Genomic DNA, 21,107 nt, shown 5'->3' on the forward strand with positions numbered 1-21,107 from the left:
CAGTTCTATAATTTTGTCACTTGGAGAACATTACATTAGCGGAATCATACAGTGTGTAACCTCTTGGGATTGGGTTTTTTTCCTACTCAGTGTGATTCCCATGAGATCCACCCATGTTGTTGCATGTGTCAGCAGTGTGTGTGCCTTTTTGTTGTGAGTAGTATTCCGTGGTATGGAGGGACCAAACTGTTTCTTCATTAACTCGTTGAGGGACATCTGGGTTGTTTCAGTTTTTGGCTACTGCAAATAATGCTGCTGTAAACATCCATGTACAGGTGTTTTTATGGGAACATAATGTTTTCATTTTTCTGAGGTAGTCACCCAGAGTGTAGTTGTTGGGTGGATGATATTTGCATATTTAGTTTTATAAGAAACTGCCGAAGTTTTCCAGACTAGCTGTGCCATTTACGTTCCTACCAACAACGTGCAAGTGATCCAGTTCCTCTGCATTCTTGCCAGCATTTGGTATTGTCATGATTTCCTATTTTAGCCATTCTTACAGGTGTGCAGTCCTATCTTATGGTGGTTTCAATTTGCATTTCTCTAATGACATTGAACATATTTTCTCATGCTTGTATGTGTATATCCCCTTTGGTGAAATGTCTGTTTATGCTTTTTGCCCATTTTTTATTTTTTATTTTTTTAAAGATTTTATTTATTTATTTGACAGAGAGAGAGACAGCGAGAGAGGGAACACAAGCAGGGGGAGTGGGAAAGGGAGAAGCAGGCCTCCTGCCGAGCCGGGAGCCCGATGTAGGACTCGATCCCAGGACTCCAGGACCATGACCTGAGCCGAAGGCAGTCGCTTAACCAACTGAGCCACCCAGGCGCCCCGCCCATTTTTTAAATTAGTAATGCTTTTATTTTTATAGGATACATTGCTAGAAGTAGGATTTCTGAGTCAAAGTATATGGGCATTTAAAAAAACTGTACTGTCTAGGGTGCCTGGGTGGCTTGGTCAGTTATGATCCTTCAGCTCTGGTCATGGTCCCAGGGTCCTGGGATCGAGTCCTGCGTTGGGCTCCTGCTCAGCACGGAGTCTGCTTCTCCCTCTGCTCCTCCCCCATCTTGTGTGTGCTCGCTCGCTCTCTCTCTCTCTCTCTCTCGCCAAAATAAATAAATAAATAAAATTCTTAAAAAAAATTGTACTGTCTGATCTCTTTGCAGAAAGATGCAGCAATTCACATTTATATTCCCAGCAGTGCTCATTTACATATACTTGTGCTCGGTCTATGATTGGTTTTAAAGTTGATAGTCCTGAATTGGTATCTTAGTACTGTGACACTTTCCTGGCCACTGGTGAGACTGAGTATCTTTTCATCTGTTTATTGGCCAATATTTCCTCCTTTCATGATTTGTTTGTTGACTTGTTGAAAAGTTTATTATTATTTAAGTTGCTTGTCTTTCACTTACCCATTTGTAGAAGCATTCCATGTATTATGGCTTTTAATCCTTTTTCAGTTATATGTGCTATAAGTATTTTCTCCAGTATATCATTATTATTTTACCATGTTTATGGTATCTTTTGCCATATAGAAATTTAAGAATCTTATGCAGTTAATTATATGAACCTTTTTTTTTTTTTAAGTAGGCTCCATGCCCAGTGTGGAGCCCAGCATGGTGTTTGAACCCATGACCCTGAGATCAAGACCTGAGCTGAGACCAAGAGTCAGACGCTTAACCGACTGAGCCACCCTGGTGCCCTGAATGAACCTTTAAAATTTTGGTTTTAGAGTATCCTGTCCTGAGGTTCTTCTGTATTTTTGTCTATTATTTTTACAGTTTTATTTTTTCCCATTTATATTTTTCTTTATCTTGATCCATCTGGAGTTTTGTTCTATCTGGAGTTTGAAACACAAGTTTATTCTTCTTTTCTTTCAGCCCTGTAGCCAGCCACTTGTGTTATTGCCCCTGCTTAAGCAGCCCATTCTTCCCCATCTGAATTGAAGTGCTGTTATTATTATTATATTTAATGTTTCCATATTTATTTGGATTTTTTATGAGGGGTTTCCCCATACCCCATCAATATGTTTATTCCTGCACCCAAAACCACACTGTGCCAAGTCCTTCCTTGGACTTATTAGTATAATCCTTGGGATTATTATTGGAATTGTATTCAATTTATGCATTAATTGATGTATACGTAATTAATTTATATATTAATGACTTTTTATTTTAATAAATCTTATTCAGGAAAATGGTATTTCTATTTATTTTGTAAAAGGCGAAAGATTTATGCGATCTGAAGAGAAACCAGAGTATATATTTCTATTTATTTTGACTTTTATACCTTTTAAGAAAATATTATGCTTTTCTTCATATAGGACTTTTATCTTTCTTGTTTAAAAGTAGGATTTATTTTACTTTGGTTACTATTGTAAATGGAATTCCCTTGCCCCGTTTTGTTTACTTAAAAAAATAAAATTTTAATGTTATAGTTTCATTTATTGCAATACTTTGTATTTGTGGGTTGGAAACACTTTTTATATCTTTGTAGATCTGCTTTTTTTGGCTTAACATTATAATCTAAGCTTTTTATTTATTTATCTTTAAAAATTTATTTATTTTTTAATCTAAGCTTTTTAAAAATGCTATTTCAAGTTCTCTATAAGCATTTAAAATAGTTGTACGCTTTTTCCTCACCATAACTTACATTTCTAACTTATTTTTAAAAATTAAAAAAAAAAGATTTTATTTATTTATTTGTCAGAGAGAGAGAGAGCATAAGCAGGGGGAGTTGGAGAGGGAGAAACAGGCTTCCCCCTGAGCAGGGAGCCTGATGCGGGGCTGGATCCCAGGCCCCCACGTCATGACCTGAGCCGAAGGCAGACGCTTAACCAACTGAGCCACCCAGGTGTCCCTCAGCATAACTTTTGAATTGTATTTCTCCATTCATTGTAGCTCAAGGTAGCAATATTTCTGATTCTTGAGACATGAATACTACTTTAATACTTGTTTTGGAAAGAAGCTGAGTTCAGAAAAGCATAAAGACAAGAAAGACATCACCAGCAATTCTTTTACCAAGTGGCTCTTAATATTTTCACATAATTCCCTTTAGGATTTTTTCTTTTTAGCATAGTTGAGAGTGTACTTAATATATAGTTTCGTATCCTGCTTATTTTTCATTTTATGTTACAAACTTGTAGGTTTGAGTTTTAAGGGCTAAATAACATTCGGTTATAAGCTATGCTATGGTTTGTTGAGCCAGTTTCCCAAGTGTCAAATCTTTAGTGGTTTTTAACTTTCCCCAGGTGTAGATAATGTTGTTTTTAGTATCTTCATTCCTAAATCTTTATGTAACTTGTAGATTGCCGTTGAAGATTGGTATCTGCCAGGAAAATTTATAGGTTGAAGGATGTGAACCTCTGGAAAATTTAATTTATTACACATAAATGTAGAGCATGGCCCATTGCAATGGTTAGTGGTGATTGTACTGTGCTAAGTCTGAGATATGGCTGATGCTGTTAATTGGCTGATTTTTATGGGTACAGTTGACTCCGTTCCAGGTGACATTGGAGCTTTCCACGTGAGGATAATCTGGTCCACTTTCATGATGTACTTGGTTTTCCCCAAAAGTTTCCTGTAACATAGTGAAAGAAGCACTTTGAAATATGCCCTCTTTCATAAGGTTAATTTGATGTCATTCGTAAAAATGCAGCTTTTATTGCTGCTCCTGTCAGTTGTTCTAACATTTGCCATAAAAAGGTACAGGATTCCTAAGAATATTATTACAGATTAATATGGCAGGATAAGGAGTCTTGAAATATAGGTCAAAACTCAGGAAAACCAGTGTTTGCAGAATTTCAGCAGTAAGCTAGTTAAGCTCTGCTGGTGTTGGTAGTTTTAAATTCAGCAGGAGTAAGGTATTCAATTTTCCATTCCTTCATTTCTTTATCAGGCTTTACTGAGCACCTTGAGGGCAGTTTTCTTTTAAAGATTTATTTATTAGAGAGAGGGAGAGAGTACATGTGCGTGATTGAGTTTGGCGGGGAGGGGCGGAGGGAGAGGGAGAGAGAATCTCAAGCAGATTCCCTGCTGAGCACGGACCACAATGTGGGGCTCGATCTCAGACCCTGAGGTCACCACCCGATTGGAAACCAAGAGTTGGATGCTTAACTGACTCTGCCACTCAGGTACCCCAGTTTTTTTTTTTTTTTAAATTTTTTATTTTTAACAGCTTTATTGAAGTCTGATTTACATACCATAAAAATCTACCTCTTCTAAGTGTACAATGCAGTGATTTTTAAAATTTATTTATTTATTTATTTATTTTATATATAGAGAGGGTGCACACGGGGGGGGGGAAGTGTCTTAAGCCGACTCTGCACTGAGGGCAGAGCCCAACGTGGGGCTCGGTTTCACGACCCTGAAATCACCACCTGAGTGGAAACCAAGAGTCATTTGCCTAACCAACTGTGCCACCCAGGCACCCCCTGCAGTGATTTTTTTAAAGTAAATTTATAGAGTTGTACAACCATTAACACACCCAGTTTTAGAACATTTTCATTATGTTTATTTTCTATTGTTCCAATTTACAATTAATCCCCAATTCCAGCCTTAGGCAACCACTAATTGACTTTTGGTTTCTAAATATTTACCTTTTCTCAGCATTTCATGGAATCCTACAACATGTGGCTTTTTGGGTCTGACTTCTTTCTGTTAGCATAATATTTTCAAGGCTCATCTCTGTCATAGGGTGTTGTCAGTACTTCCGTTCTTGGTATTGCTGAGTAGTATTCCATTGTCTTGAGATACCACATTTTATTTATCCATTCATCTGGTCAACAGTTGTATGCATAAAAACTTGAAGTGATTTTCTTGGCTGGTGCTTTTATTTATTTATTTAAAAACTTTTTAAAAAAGGATTTTATTTATTTATTTATTTGCCAGAGAGAGAGAGCACAAGCAGGGGGAGCATCAGGCAGAGGGAGAAGCAGGCTCCCCACTAAGTGAGGAGCCCGATGCGGGGCTCGATCCCAGGACCCTGGATCATGACCTGAGCTGAAGGCAGATCTTTCACCGACTGAGCCACCCAGGCGTCCCTTGACTGGTGGTTTAAAAAAAAAATGAAAACATTTGCTGTTACGTTTCCCTACTTAATTACAAACATGCCCAGTTCATTGACTCACGGTAGAAGTTAGCTGTGATGAAGTGCCACGGAGGTAGCTGACCCACCACGGCGATGCCCGAATGCATCTCGCAGAGAGCATTCTGGGAAATAGGAGAGACCGAGCTGAGGAAATAAAGAGCCCCACTAGCACAGGTGCTCCTTTCATTTTGCAGGAATGATCATATAAGTGAGTAGAGATGAGAAGAAACGGAAACCTTCGGGTGACAAGGTTATAAATCAGTGCCTACAGTGTGCCTGGGGTTACACAAGTGTGTTCTGCTTGATTCACTAGTCCTGACTGACCTGGGTTCGGATTACAGATTACATGAGATCTCCTGAGATGCATCTCTCTCCTGAATGTCCATCAAGCCTGTATTCTGAATGCCCCCAGGGGAGGGACTGTTTTGGTCATCTTTACCACAGTAGCCAGGCATTGTGCTAGGTGCTGGGACAACGAAGATGAATGAGGTACAATCCCTGTTGTGTGGGAGCTCAGGTCAGCATGAGGAGGCATCTCTAAAGCAGACCATTAATAGAGAGGTTGGTCAAGGGCTGCAGTAGAAAGAAGTTAAGAATGAGGAAGCACTCAGGAAGGCTTCCTGGTGGAGGGGACCCTTGAGCTAAGTCTTGAATGACCAGTAGGTATAAGCTCAGGTCCATTGGGGAAGTGAAAAGGGGACATGGGAAGGGTGATAAATAGCATGGCCTTTGGCAAGGTAGTCATCATAATGAGTTAATTATAGGATTAGTACTCCCCCTGAGTTTTCTGCTGCGTTAGGTTGGTTGTGACCTGTCTGTATCTAGAAGGTAATACTGATGATGTAACCCAAACCTTGGGGACTGGTTTTGTGCTGTTCACCTGCATTCCATTCCCTTTAGGGGCTAGATATTATCTAGAGTTGGCAGGGCAGCCCCTGACTTGTGCATTAGAGAGCCAAGTAAACTAACAGAGATTGTTGATTCAATTATTATATTTGCAGATGATTTGTTTAAAGATACAGGATGTGCTTTATTTTTTAAAAGTATTTTTATTTTTATTATTTTTAAAACAGATTTTATTTATTTATTTGAAAGAGAGAGGGAGAGCACGAGCAGGGAGGAGGGGAAGAGGGAGAGGGAGAAGCAGATTCTCCATTGAGCAGGGAGCCCGATGCGGGACTCGATCCCAGGACCTTGGGACCACGACCTGAGCCGAAGGCAGACGCTTAACTGACTGAACCACCCAGGTGCCTCCAGGTTGTGGTTTATTATGGAGACTCCAAACACAGCCTGGGGTTTTTGTTTTTTGCCCTGAGATAGGGCTTTGGTTGGGCTCCATTTTGCCATTCCTGTTTTGGTTCCTGGAATTTAGATGGTTTTGTTAGGTGTCCCAGTTTTCAGGAAGCCCAGAAATGTGGGCCTGCATGGATTTGTAGAGAGACTAGCATATGCACATCTCATATTCAAGAGTGACATCTGCCTTGGAAAGAGGGTTGTTTCAATGTGGGGGGGAGTATTCTGGGACTCATGGCTCAAGATTAATTACTCCCCTATCCACTGAAAAAGCAATTATGGAGCATGCACCGTGTACCAGACACTGAGCTAGGTGCAGGGGAGCCAAAGTGGGAGCTGGAAACCAAATAGTGTTGTTGAGGACAGGTGTTAGGTTTGGGCTAATTAATTAGGCTTCCTTCCTGTGGAGGGCCAGCTTTGATCTTTGACAGTGGTTACCTAGAATGCTGGGATGGATTAGTGATGTCTGTCATGAGCACAGAATGGAGAGTAAATGTGCAAGTGCTGTGTATTTGCTGACACTGTGTTAGGGTTTTCTGGTGTAGACGGATGACTTGAGTAAAGGGGGGGTATAGGAGAGAGAGGACATTTGTCTCAATAAGCATGTTTGCCTTGGTATGGGGTGTATCTGGAATCTACTTTGGATCAGTTTGGGATTGGGTAGGGCTGGAGTACAGATGTTGTTAATTATGTAGTCTTATAATGCTGCTTATTATGTACTCATGTACTGTCTCTTAAATGTCTTTAGCCTGTTTCTTTAGGTGTAAAATGGAGATAATACCTGCCTCACCTGTATATAGTAATGTTGATGGGAGGAGCTAAAGAAATAATGGGTATGAAAATATTTTACCGCCCACAGAGCAATAAGCCCTTGGAGTATTATTACTGCAGGTGTGGAAGTGAGTGGAACCGGAAATGCCTGAAGTTAGGCAAGGTTGAGCCAGATGGTGACGGCCTCAGGGCCTTTGCACTGGGTCCCTCTGCCTAGTCTGCTGTGTCTGTCACATCCTGGTCATAACTCTAAGGTTAACCTCCATTCAGGCCCCAGAATCTAAACCTGTTCCTGCTGTTTCTTCACCTACCACCTCATCTGGTTTTACTTTCTTCAGAGTTCCCATCAATTGAAATGGTCTGGTTAGCGTCTTTGTGTATCTCCCTCTGCTAAAACCGTGCAGTTGTGGTGAGGCAGAGACTGTGCTATCTTTGTATCCTCAGAGCCTAGGTCAGTAGTGCCTGGTACATAGGAGGAGTTCAGGATTTATTATTATTTTTTAAGGGGAGGGGGATGGGAGAGTGCTAGCATGAGTAGGGTGGGAGGGCCAGAGGGAGAGGGAGAGAATCTTCAGCAGATTCCACACTCAGCATGGAGTCTGATGTGGGGCTTGAGCTCACAACCCTGAGGTCATGACCTGAGCTGAAATCAAGAGTTGGACGCTTAATCAACTGAGCCACACAGGCGCTCCAATCTCATGGAATTTTTTGGTTAACTTTTCCTTAAGACTCTTTCTATAACAGTTTTAGGTTCACAGTAAAAATGAGAGGGCCTCATGGGGTTTTTAATATTATAACTGTGGTATGTATTACATAGGAGTTCATGGTGCTATGCGGTTGCATAACAGGGTGCCCCAAGGATTTAACATAGGTTGCATGAGCGAATAGAAGGGCCTTAAAGTCCACAGACTCAATGGGCCTAGGTGCCCAGGAGCCCTGGGAGGACTGTAAAGAACAGAAGGTAGTATTGGGTGATGGGTATTAAGGAGGGCACGTGTTGTAATGAGCGCTGGGTGTTACACGCAACTAATGAATCATTGAACGCTACATCAAAAACTACTGGTGAACTGTATGGTGGCTAACTTAACATAAAAAAAAAGAATAGAAGGTAGTAGCTCTGACTTCATCTCTTTACCAATATGTTCGTGATTTCTTTGGTTATTGAGAAATAAATTTAATTGAATCCACAGTAGTAACTTAATTGAAAATTCATTCCATCAAGTCTGGATCTGACTTCACAATATAATCCCTTACAACAAAATAAAGAACAAGAATCAGAATTCATATTATTTTTTTTAGTGTATGTAACAGGCCATGAAATTATACAATGTTTCCAATTTGGCAGTCTGGTGCATTCAATCTCTTGAAAGATAATCTAGTTCCTTAAACTACACGTGATATGAATTAGAGTTGGACTTTGTGAATTGAATACAATTAGCCCACCCCTCCCCATGCCAGACTGATTTGTTTTTGAGTTGGCTTTTATTTTTTTCTCCTCTGCTGGCTGGCACCAATTCCATTTTCCCTCCTTTCTTGTGAATTGTTCCTATGTCTTCAAGAGGCTGATGAATATGGCTAGACTGTGGGGGGCTTCCTGGAGGTATGTGAGGCAAATGGAGAGAGGTGTGCTGAGGGGCCCAAGTCAATTGCATGTCAATTACCTGCCCATAAATCCAGGTGTCAGGTGTGTATCTTCCCTGAGGTTTAGAGCTAGTGACTCACCCCCTTTCCGGAGGGGCTGGGGCTGCCCTGGTTGTCTCTCTTCCTGCACAGGTGGACTGATGAATCACTGGTTCTTTTGCAGGGTAACCTGTCTGTGTGCCCAGTTTGAGGCTGTCCTGCAGCATGGCCTGAAGAGGAGCCGGGGATTAGCGCTAACGGCGGCCGCGATCAAACAGGCAGCAGGCTTCGCCAGCAAAACCGAAACAGGTACTGCTTGGCCTGATGCAGCGCAGAAGATGTAGTCTTTTCTAAAAACTTTTTATTTATTTTTTAATAGCGGGCAAGGCAGGCATTGTGTGGGACTGGGATGGGGGCAGCCTGATGGTGCAGAAATCCACATATGAGGATGTCTTACCTGTAGTCAGTAATGGTGTTGTTCTTTGCAGAATCCTCAGAGCCACATGTTGCAATCTCTGGGGGCTCAGGGCCCTGCAGCCAAGGGACTTAAGTCACCAGGTGCCGTGGCAATTGCTGGGAGATGGATGATGTGTTTTAGTTTTGTGCATGGGGATAGCATGACATTTCGTAATTAAATCTGTCTTCAACACCAGCAACAGAAACAACAGAATCAGTAGGTCTCTGAGCTTACAGCTCTGCTACCATGCATTTTAATCCTGTCCAAGTAGTGTGCCGTGCTCCTGTGTGTCTGGATGACAGAGATAATGCTAACAATCACTACTAACACGCAGGAGCACTTTGCACAAGGCTGGAACTTCGTTAGTCTTTCATATAAATTAACTCATTCAGTTTTCATGACAGCCTTGTGAGTAGTAGGGACCTTTATTTTCTCCACTGTACAGATGAGGAAACTGTTTCAAGTGATTTGCTTTGGATCTGGACCTAAAAGTGTATCATGTTGTATAAAGAACATTCTATGTCCTTCTTCCCCAACATTTTTATTTTTTGGAGAGAGTGAGGGTGTGAGCAGGGGGGTGGGGTTGGGGGGAGAAGGGCAGAGAGAGAGGGAGAAAGAATCTCAAGCAGGCTCCATGCCCAGCGCAGAGCCGGACGTGGGGCTCCATCTCATGACCCTGAGATCATAACCTGAGCCAAAACCGAGAGTCGGATGCGTAACTGACTGAGCCCCCCAGGCACCCCTCTTCCCCAGCATTTTAAAGAGCAGCTTCTTTCAGACCCTGCTTGTGGCTGCCTCGAATTCCCGAATCTCATTACTGTGATGACCTCCGTGTCCCTGCTGGTGCCCCTCTTTCCCAGCTGACTGTCCGCCCTCGCCGTGTCTGGCGGAGGTGTCTGTTGGGAATTCTCTGCCAAACATGCCCTTTGCCTCCCCCGCTCCCTCGTGTTGTGCATCTCCCTTCCTTTTGCTCTTAGCCCTTCAACGAATCTTCACTTGCTGTCGTTCATCTCACCAGTTGTCCATTTTCGTAAGTGAATGGGGTTCCCGTTGAGGTCAGGGGACAGCTGCAAGAGGGATTCCTGTCACTTTTTGATTTTTCTTCTGTGCTCCTGGGTCCCTTCCTTAAAAGTCAGGGACATAGAGGGCCGGGTCAAAGAGGAGCCGCCTTGCAGGGCCTCAGTCCCCGTGGAAACCACTGCCTACTGCCTCGGTCACCTGGGCTGTCGGCCTCTGTGGTCTCGGCGGTGTCTCCTGGCCTCTGCATGGGGGTGGCTCAGTGCTGTGGGCTGGTTGATGGGCTGCTCGAGGATGTAACTTTGCCCAGAGTCCTCCTTGATGTGATGGGCCCTCGTATTTCTTCCTGTTTCCATATTCCCTGGCTCTGCAGCAGCTACCTGAGAGAAATGGGTGTGGAGTAGACCACTAGGCTCTGGGTTGGCTTCCATGCCGTGAGGGCAGCTGCTGACATGGCAGAGGCAGCCTTGGCTTTGGAGTCAGACCGTGAGTGTCAGTCTGGAATGACTCTGGGGAAGCGCCCCTCTGAACCTTAGTTGTTTTCACCTGTGAGGGCCATCTTCTCGTCTGCCTGGGGGTTTGTCCGGAGGATTCAGTGAGAATCAGCTGCTTTGGTTCATAGAACCTAATAAACATTTAACCAGTTACCCTCCTCTCCCTAACACCCTTCATTTTTATTTATTTATTTATTTTTAAAAGACTTTATTTGTCAGAGAGAGAGCGTGTGCACAAGCAGGGGGAGCGGCAGGCAGAGGGAGAAGCAGACACTCTGCCCAGCAGGGAACCCGACTCGGGACTCGATCCCAGGACCCTGGGATCATGACCTGAGCCAAAGGCAGGCGCTTAACCGACTGAACCACCCAGGTTCTCCCCCAACACCCTTTAAACTTGTAACCATTTCCTCCCTCTCATCCTCACTTGGACTCTGAGCCTTGGCCATGCAGAATGGCTCTTTCTGTTCCCATCTGCACTAGAATTCTTGTCTTTTTGTCACTTGGGCCTGGTAATCCAAGGAGCACCAGCATGTTTGTGAGGCACCGCCTGAGTTCCCATTCTTGCCCCTTCACTGGCTCTTAGCTCGATTTCTGCACCTGCATCCTGAAGAGAAACTGACCTGCACGCAGTCTCTGCTTTGTTTTCTGCTGCGGAGGAGGTTCTGGGCGGTCTCCTTGCTAATACGAAGCAGGGGAAAGCCAGACCAGTTTAGCTCTCCAGGGGCTGCTGAGGGCTCTGTCAATCTTGCCTGCGGTGCAGTTAACCAATCATTGGTGCCGGATGGTCCGTGGCTAATTAAAATCTCTTTCCCACTGTTGATGTTTGAATAAAAACATATGGGGAGGGGCACATGTGGGTTTTCAACTGCTAGGAGTCGGGAAAGATCGGATCTTTGGCTGCTTGGTTGCTCTCGAAGCCATCGGAATGACCGTGGCAGGCAGAATGGAGAAAATGAAATCTAAAGAGGAGGCCTGCATGGAAATGAGCATCCCTGTGCTTCCTTGTCCTGCTGGCTGCTGGCCTGGGCCCTTTCTGTGGCTTAGCACTTGATACCAGGCCCTAGAGTCGGGTGACTGGGTTGAAATACCCTCCAGGTATTATGCTGAGCGAAATAAGTCCATCAGAGAAAGACATGTATCATATGACCTCACTGATATGAGGAATTCTTAATCTCAGGAAACAAACTGAGGGTTGCTGGAGTGGGGGTGGGTGGGAGGGATGGGGTGGCTGGGTGATAGACATTGGGGTATGTGCTATGGTGAGTGCTGTGAATTGTGCAAGACAGTTGAATCACAAACCTGTACCTCTGAAACAAATAATACAATATGTTAAGAAAAAAAAAGATAGCAGGAGGGGAAGAATGAAGGGGGGGATTTGGAGGGGGAGACGAACCATGAGAGATGATGGACTCTGAAAAACAAACTGAGGGTTCTAGAGGGGAGGGGGGTGGTAGGATGGGTTAGCCTGGTGATGGGTATTAAAGAGGGCACGTTCTGCATGGAGCACTGGGTGTTATGCACAAACAATGAATCATGGAACACTACATCAAAAACTAATGATGTAATGTATGGTGATTAACATAACAATAAAAATTAAAAAAACACACACCCTCCGGGACATCCCCTCTCTGAGCTTCCGTTTCCTCAGGTGTAAAATAAGGCCACGCACAGGACCGGCCTCACAGTGTTGTGCTGGGGGCTCCAGGAGGAAGCACCTGCAGAGCCCAGGCCTCGGTACAGAGCTCCTGGAGCTGGTGCTTGATAACATGGCAGCAACTGGGGTGCGTGGGTAGCTCAGTCGGGTAAGCGTCTGCCTTTGGCTCAGGTCATGATCCCAGGGTCCTGGGATCGAGCCCCACGTTTGGCTCCCTGCTCAGCGGGGAGTCTGCTCCCTCTCCCTCTGCCCCTCTTCTGCTCATGCTCTCTCTCTCTCTCAAATAAATAAATAAAATCTTAAAACAAACATGGCAGCGACTGTCCACGCTGGGTGACGATGTGCTTATTGTTTGGATGATGCCACTGAGGCCCAAATAAGTTGTTCAAGTTCCCATAGCTAGTAAACGGCAGAGCTGAGGATTCCAGCCCAGGTCAGGCTGATGTCAAATTCCTGGCTCTTCTCCGCGCCCCCCTCCTCCGGCAGTGGCCCGATGCCCATTGCTGCTGCTCTGTAGACCACTCTTGCTCAATTAGCTGAATTGGAAGGGACAGGAGACAGTAAGTAATGGTGAATTAATCTACAGGGCTGTTGCAGTAGCTCTGTTTACAGATGGGAAGTATTACCTTTTGAAGACAGAAGAGCTGAATTTAAAGTAATGACTGAGCAGAATGAGAGTGTTGAAAATCACGCTACAGTAGATAATACTGAGTCCGCGGGGCAGGACTGCAGTTGGTCATTGGGGGTTAGGGTGCACGCAGGGCTAAGTCTGGAAACTGGTAACCCTTGTATGGTGTGCTTAAAAAATGTTCTTAAAAAGTCATCCACATTTATAAATTATGATATTTCATGTTGAAATATGGATTTTTAGCTTTGGTTCACCTTGAGGCTCTGTGGCTCTGGGCCCACTTTCACTGCTGTGGTTGGAGCCCACGCCCCCTGCCATCTGTAGGGGGGCCCAGTGCTCTGGTTCTCCACACTCTGCTCTTCTCCCTCTTGCCCTTGACAGTTGAGACGCGTGGTGTTGTCATTTATTGTCCCGCTGTTGTTATTCATGTTGTTCGTGTCTGAACTTTAGCAGTTTTCACGCATAAACACCTCTCAGATGATAAGCCTTTGAAGTCAGTTTCCAGAGTGTGGAAATCGTTGTCATTTTTGTCCAGTTTTATAGTTGCTTTCTGGGGAGAGGATTTGTTAGCTTCCTACTTGGCTATAGCCAGAAGTCCCTTGTTTTTGTTTTGTTTTGTTTTGTTTTTGTTTTTGTCTTGATTTTGAATCCATCCTTGTCTTTGGCACGTGCTTGGTAGTTTCTACCGAGTGTTATGTATGAAGAGTTGGGTGAAACTTGTGATGATTTATCTTTCTTCAGAGGGGAGTCACTCTTGCTGCTCAGGCAAGTAGGATAGAGGAAGTTCAGTTTACTCCCATCAAGGATTGAGCATGTCATGCCTGGGCTTTGGCATTTGCAAGGGCTGATGTATTTCTGCTTTTGCCTTCTTGCTAGGACATAGTTACTTGGGGTTTCCAATGTGTATTCATTTCCTAGAGCTGCCATAACAAATTTGCACACCCTGGATGGCTTAAAACAACAGGGATAAATTTATTCTCTCACATTTCTAGAGGCCAGGAGTCCAAAATCTAGGTGTTGGCAGAGCTGACTCCTTCTGGAGGCTCTGAGGGAGAATGCATTCCCAGCTTCCGGTGGTTGTCAGCCGTCCTTGGCGCCCCTTGCTTATGGCGGCTTCACTCCAGTCTGGGCCTCTGTCTTCCCACAGCCTCTTCCCTCTGGGCCTCTGACTCTGTGTCCTCTCTTCAGAAGAACAACAGCCTTACTGGATTTCGGCCCACCCTGCTCCAGTATTACCTCAACTTAACTAATTACATCTGCAAAGAGCTTTTTCAAATAAAGTCACATTCTGTGGTTTCAGAGCGACATGAATTTTCGGGGGACGCTGTTCAATCCAGTGCATCCTGGATCCCTGACCTGTTGACCAGTTTCTGTGCTCCTCCACTGGTTCTGAGCTTCAATTTTTTCCCTTTCAGGCTTCATGGGAATTCTGAAAGCCCTGCTTAACTTCTCCTCAGAGAAACTCTGTAGCTGGAAGAAGCCCCAAGGGCCAAGTAAGGCTCTGAATATAGGGCTCCTGTCTGTGGACTTGCCTTCTCTTGGGGGTCTGGGTTCTTTGTTCCTTGCCTTTGTAGTGCTCCCAAGTCCTCGGTTTTGTTTTAATAACTGTTTGAATAACTGCCTAGCTTTTTCGGTTGTTTTTGTGGGAGAGGTGGTCTGATCTGGATTCATCCTCCAAAGCTGAGCATGGCCCCTGGAAGGCGCCCAGTGCCCGCCTTTTCCTCTTGCTGCATGGCCGCCTGTGCGTGGCTTGTCCATAAATCAGGTGCCCGGTGTTCCTTCTGTGAGAAACTGTAGCCTGGGAAAGGGAGCTTGCAGGCAGATTTCTTCCACTTCTGTGAGGTTTTTAGCCAGTGCCTGCATCCATCCCCCATTCCCAGGTTGGCTTGTTTGTCTGTTTGTTTTGTTTTGTTTTGTCTGTCTTTGTTTTTGGCTTAGAAGTCAGGTTTTGTTTGTTTGTTGGTTTGTGTGTTTTTTGACTTGGGGAGTTTTGACCCAAACATCCTTGAGTTATGAAATGTTGGTAGCGCGGACGTGATTACAAATAGGCCACCAGCTCAGGTTTGTCCTGTCAAGCACTGTTGCGGGTGTGGGTGTCCGTCCCCAGCTGAGATCCCCTTGAATAGATGGTGCCAACAGGTGGGGTATGCAGGACTCAGAGAGGCTTGGGATGAGGTTATCCAGTATGTCTCCTTTGGGATTCAAGCCCCAAAGGCGAGAGTTGGCTGTGTCCGGGGGAGCTGTTTCCTCTTCCTTGGACGAGTGGCTGGATTTATCTATACACATGATCGATTTGGTGGCAGTGAGAGATGGGAGTCTGCATTTCCAGAATCTGGTCCTGCAGTTTGTGTAACTTTCTCTTCTAGTTATGCAAGTTTGCGTGAATAATTACAGCAGGAGTTGGTTATTCCTTACCCAGCAGCTCTGTCCCTTCTTTCTTGCTAATAGAATTGATTTTGTTCAGATGGTGGGTCGCCAGGAGCTTCAGGCCTGAAGCTAGCTCCAGGGGGAGTGAGTCTAGAGCAGATCAGGCCAGCCATAATAATTATCAGCCTGCCAGTAGCTGTTTTCAGAATAGACACTAGACGAAATTCTGACCGAAGGGAAGGAAGAAGTCCGTGGAGGGCCTTCTGAGAAAATGTCTTGTTATTTGAATGGAGACATAAGAGAAGACTTATTTTATGGTGTTGGGTTGTTGGTGAAACGTTTGGAGCTGTAGCGATGATCTTGTGACTATGAAGGGGGACAAGTCTGAGGACAAAAGCCAGTACACCAAGGATGGCAGCTCAGAAAGATGGAAAGTACCTCGGTAGTGTCACCGAGCTTCTGAATTAACCACGTCTAGAGCTGCCCTACCTCTGGACCGAATGTTGTGTGGGACAGTAAATTTCCTAATGTTGGAAGCCATCTTGAGTTGGATATCTGTTTACAGGCCTCCAGAAACAACCTAACTTACACAATAAGAAAAGCAAGACAACTTTAATAGAAGTCAAGGCCTGTGCTTCAGAAATGAGAGGAAAGTCACGACTAGCCTGTTAATCTTGGAGACGACACCTGCACGTTTTCCATTCCTTTTTGATAATCTGGCTGACCACAGGCCTGGCTTCCTTGTTTGCTGATGACTTACACCGAGCAGCTCCCGTGAGCCAGGGGATTTGTTAGATCCTCTGTTCATTGTTCCATTTTATCTCTGAAATGACTGTGCGTAGTGAATGAGGGTGTCCTCGTTTTACAGATGAAGAAAATAAAGCTCAAAGAAATGAAATCATTTTCTTAATGCTCCAGACCTAATAATTGTGGCAGAGCTGGGGTTTTGACTTAGGTCTGCATGGTTGTGACTCAGAGGCTCCAACTTTTTTATTCATGATGGCATGTTTCCAGAAAGAGGGCTCTCTGAAAGACCTGTTCCCTGCCCTCCCAGTTTGAATTCACGAGTAAGTGAAGCAGCAGTTATTTTAAGTTATGAGCACTTAGAGCAGAGGTCAGCAAACTGTGTCCCTATTTTTATAAATAAAGGTTTATTGGAACACAGCCACACGGGTTCATCTGTTTACTATGCATGGCGGCTTTTAGGCAGTTGTGACTGAGACCATTTATCTTGTAAAGTCTGAAGCATCTAATATTTGGCCCTTTAGAGAAGAAGTTTGCTAATCCCTGTTTTTGAGAACAAAGGACAGGGGATTCCACTTTACCTTATCACACCATATTCACTTGTCTGTTGTCTGCATACCTCACTGGATGATAAGCTTTGGGACTGCAGGGCACCATGTCTGTTTTACTTCCTCTTGACATTCCAGCTCCTAGCATAGCGTCTGGAAGTACATCAGTATTTCAGTAAAAATATATTCATATTTCATGATTTCAATTGGCACAGTATTGTATTGCATGATTCCCGAGGTACCTTATATCAGGATTGCTGCAGAGTGCTACAAAGGAAGTGATTAAGTTTGGAGGAAAAGAGCCAAGATTGATTTTTAAATTTACTAAAAATGAATTAAAAGTGACTGAGAGCTGCATAGGCTTGGCTTGGAATTGGAGGGTTTTACTGATGTTGGATGCCCAAAGCAGTCAATACAGAATGCAGTGTGGAAAAACGAATTATTTTCATTCTGCTGGAGAGAGGAGAAAGAACCACTGCGGTTAGCGCCTGTCTTTGTCTGTTTGGGCTGCCGTAACAAAATACCACAGACTTAAGGAGCTTATAAACAGCACGTTCTGCATGGAGCACTGGGTGTTATACGCAAATAATGAATCATGGGAACACTACATCAAAAACTAATGATGTAATGTATGGTGATTAACATAGTAATAAAAAAATAAAAGCATGGAAATATGAAAAGTAAAAAAAAAAAAAAAACAAAAAACCCCCCCCAAAAACCCAGCAGCAGTTTATTAAGTTTCTGGAGGCTGGGAAGTCCAAGATCAAGGCACCAATGTGGTTGAGTGAGGACCCTTTTCCTGTTCCATAGCCAGGGCCTTCTCACTGTGTCCTCACATGGTGGAAGGAGCAAGGGATCCCTCTGGAGCCGCTTTCATAAGGACATAATCCAATTCCACGAAGATTCCACCTTCATGACCTAAGGGTCCTCCGACAGGCCCCACCTCCTAACACCATCATCTTTAGGGGTTAGGATTTTAAGATAGGAATTTTGGAGGGACACGTTCAGACCGTAGCAGTGCCATTTCATGACCAAACCTGGTGACTTGATGTTCTTGTTAATGACTAATGGATCATCATGAGGTGAATTGTTGGCAGTCCATTACAAGGTCATAGGCTTGGTTCAGAACATACCAGAGACACACCTGCTGTTAATTGAGCTGTCTGTCCTGTAAAATTTAAGTCTATCTTCCTTGTCTGTTCAGCAGCCCTTGGCACCAAGGACCCTCTGACGTTGAAACACTGTTTCCCCCCTCTTCCGTGGCCACAACCTCCTGGCATACTTGCTGTTTCTTTGTTCATTCTTTTTATGTATCATTTCTACACCCTCAGATATTAACTACCATTCATCTTCAGATTCTTTTGTTGCCTCTCACTTCTGTACATACACCTACTGTCTGAATTCCTAAGTGAAAATTGCTCTCCATGTGTTGATTACTTGCAGTTCTACCTGCAGCCCACATCACTCCCTGGGGCCCTTCCTCTTATGTGTGTCTATCTGGATGTACCGCAGACTCGTCACAGTTCCAAGACTGAATCCTCCTCACCAGCCCTGTTTACTCCTGTGATCCTTGCTTAGTGAATGGCTCTGCCCTTCATCCGGCTTTCCTGGACAGCCCTCGGGCTTCCTCGCAGCCTCCTTGTCCTTCCCCTCTGCCCTGTTTTGTCCTTCTGCCTTCCATCTCCATCCTCCCCAATCCACTCTGCACATTATGCCAGTCTGGGGTGGGGGTTCTTCAGTGACCAGCCTGTTCCTGCCCCCTCCTTAAAGCTCTGTCATGGTTCTCTTTGGAGTTGAGACAGGGGACACACTCCTTGACACGGCTTCCATGGTCTGTCCCCTACCAGCTTTGTCTGTCTCTGCTCTTCCTCTAAACCCTACCCCACACCCAGGGGTAACAGGCAACTGGCAGGTAAGACATTGCAATGCTTATGTCCAGTTGATAAATAAATCATGACCCGGGTCCTCTGAGTTCCCCTCCTGCCACACCCCCTGCCTGGGGAACCCCTGGGACCTCTTCATAAGTCAGCAACTAAAGCGTTAATGCTAGACATGCTGGGGGAGAAGGTCTTTAGTACCCCTGTCTTTTCATTGCTCAGGGAGCAGTTTAGGTGGTTAAATCCTAAATGTTGAACAGCGTGCCTGGTTTCTACAGTCCTGAAGCTGTCAAGTCTGGAAGTGTTCTTTGTTCGTACCCTTCCGCTGCCCTCCTTCCTCCCCAACCCTCGTTCAGACACTAACTACTCAAACTTCTTCTCTCTTTAAAATTGTGGCAAAGTATACATAACGTAAAAATGACCATTTTAACCACTTTAAGGGTACACATTGGACGACCATCCCCACCATCCATCTCCCTGTGTTGAAAGTCCATCCACATTAAACATTGCCTCCTCATTCTCCCTCCCCTCAGCCCCTGGCACCTGGGCCATTCTACTTTCAGTCTCTATGGTTTGCCTTGTTTAAGTACGTCACATAAGTCAGGCTTACTTATACTCCACATACCTAAGGCTTATTTCCTTTGCCATAATGTCTTCAAGCTTCACGCATTTGTAGTACATCAGAATTTCTTTCATTTTTAAGACTGAATGGTATTTCATTGTGTGTACACACACCCACACACGGCTTTATTTCCTCATCTGTGGATGGACACCTGGGTTGCGTTCATTTATTGACTGCTATAATCTGCCATGAACACAGGCGTAGAAATATCGAATCCCTTCTTTCAGTTCTTTTGGATAAGTACCCAGAAGTGGAATTGCTGGATCAGATGGTAATTCTATGTTTCACTTTCTGTAGCGGCTGCACCATTGTACGTCCCCACCAGCAGCGCACGAGGGTTCCAAGTTCTCCACATCCTCACCAACACTTGTTGTTATCATATATTTATTTTTTGATACTAGCCATTCAATTGTGAAGTGGTATCTCATTGTGGTTTTGATCTCTTCTCTCTTGAAATTTCAGATTTCCCCCCCAAAAGTCATTCATGAGCTCCTCACCCAGTTCAGCTGGCCTGTGTTCCTTCTCTAGGTGTCTCCTTTCTACCCCCCAAACCCCCAGCCCTCACTAGTCCTGAGTCCTCTCATCAAATGGATTTATGGCACTTCCTGCTTTCTTGACTGTCTCTCTTGATGGGGTCATGGTCAAGGACTGGGTTTATTCTCGCTCTTCCTTGTAGCTCCAGCGTATTGCAAGGTGCCTGGCCACCAAAAAGGACATTCAGAATAATCACTCCAGGACCCAGACTTGAGGACATGCTGCTCCTTGTCCCAGGAAGCCAGACCCCACCCTCTGCTGTCTGTTCATCTTCTTTACAGTCAGCTGAAAGCAGGTGGTATTAATACACACCCAACTGTAAAATTAGAGAAACTGACTTCCTTGATCCTCATTGGGGATTTTTGAAAACGGTTGATTGCATTTAACTCAAAGCAGAATTTATATTTTGCTTCATTGGGTCACTTTGGGTAACCATTTCATTTCTGTAGAAAAGTATTTTTGGAGGAAGCTTCATGTGCCAGGAGAAGCCTGGGCCCATCCTTTTGCTTGAGAGGGGAAGTCCACTCCCCCACCCTCCCATCCTTGTATGGCTTTCAGTTCCCTCTTTGTGTTTCTCTGTCATATTCATGAACTTGCAAATCAGCTAGTTCTGGTACTAGAGACCTTGGAAGGATGTCGGTGGAAGATTCAAAGAAAAGACTGAGCTCTATACAGGGGTGGTGATAAGAATTTTTAACAGCTGGTTGGGAACTGCTGGCCTTAGGGAGAGGGTCAGAGCCAGAGTGCTATCCCCCTTGGGCTAGGTGTTAATCTGTGAGTTCCTAGATTATGGGGATGTCCGCAGGGTTCTGGGGAAGGTCCTTGACAGCTAGGGTGGCCGAGGGCTTGGACCAGTGGCTACTTACTAAGGGGCAGCAAACTGTCCCAGCATTTTAGGATCTCATATAGCCAGACTGTTGCCTCTTGGCCAAGGATGACTTCTGGCTGTTTTAAAGGTGTTTGATCCTAAGGTCTAGTAAATTAAAACTAGTAAATTTGGCCTCAGAGTTGTCAGTTTTTAGTCCATAATTATCTGGCCTGTTGGATTCATGGGTCCTTTGCTTAGTTCCTGTCAGCCTGAAAATGAGTCTTCAGCAGAGGATGGGGTACATCCCTAAGAGGAAACAAGACACAAGCTTCTGAAGTCCTTTGTTTGGCACTAGAGAAGGTTCCCACTTTATAATAAAGGAGGCACTGTAGACTCTTGTAGACCACTGGTGAATGCCAAGTGTGCTATGCTGAATTGTTAGAGCTCAGGACTCCAACTTCAGGTGCCCACAAGGACCAGGCAGATGACAGAAATGAGCGAGGCAGGCCCGCTAAAGGCACCTGGGTTGGTGGAGACTGTGAGTCACCTGGCTGCTGCAGGGCAGGCTGGGAAGCGTCTAGGGG

At 44.7% G+C, this 21,107-nt stretch overlaps 1 protein-coding gene across 1 annotated transcript in view; it reads left to right on the forward strand.

Annotated features, from left to right (window-relative positions):
- Window positions 1–21,107, forward strand: part of SNX29 (sorting nexin 29) — a 510,558-nt gene that overhangs the window by 34,472 nt on the left and 454,979 nt on the right. Inside the window, exon 4 of the mRNA XM_032392169.1 lies at window positions 8,958–9,082. Coding sequence (XP_032248060.1) covers window positions 8,958–9,082 — 125 coding nt within the window. The remainder of the gene's footprint in view (window positions 1–8,957; window positions 9,083–21,107) is intronic.

Source organism: Phoca vitulina, unplaced genomic scaffold (assembly GCF_004348235.1).
Source record: "Phoca vitulina isolate PV1807 unplaced genomic scaffold, GSC_HSeal_1.0 scaffold66, whole genome shotgun sequence".
In the NCBI taxonomy this organism is placed as follows: Eukaryota; Metazoa; Chordata; class Mammalia; order Carnivora; family Phocidae; genus Phoca; species Phoca vitulina.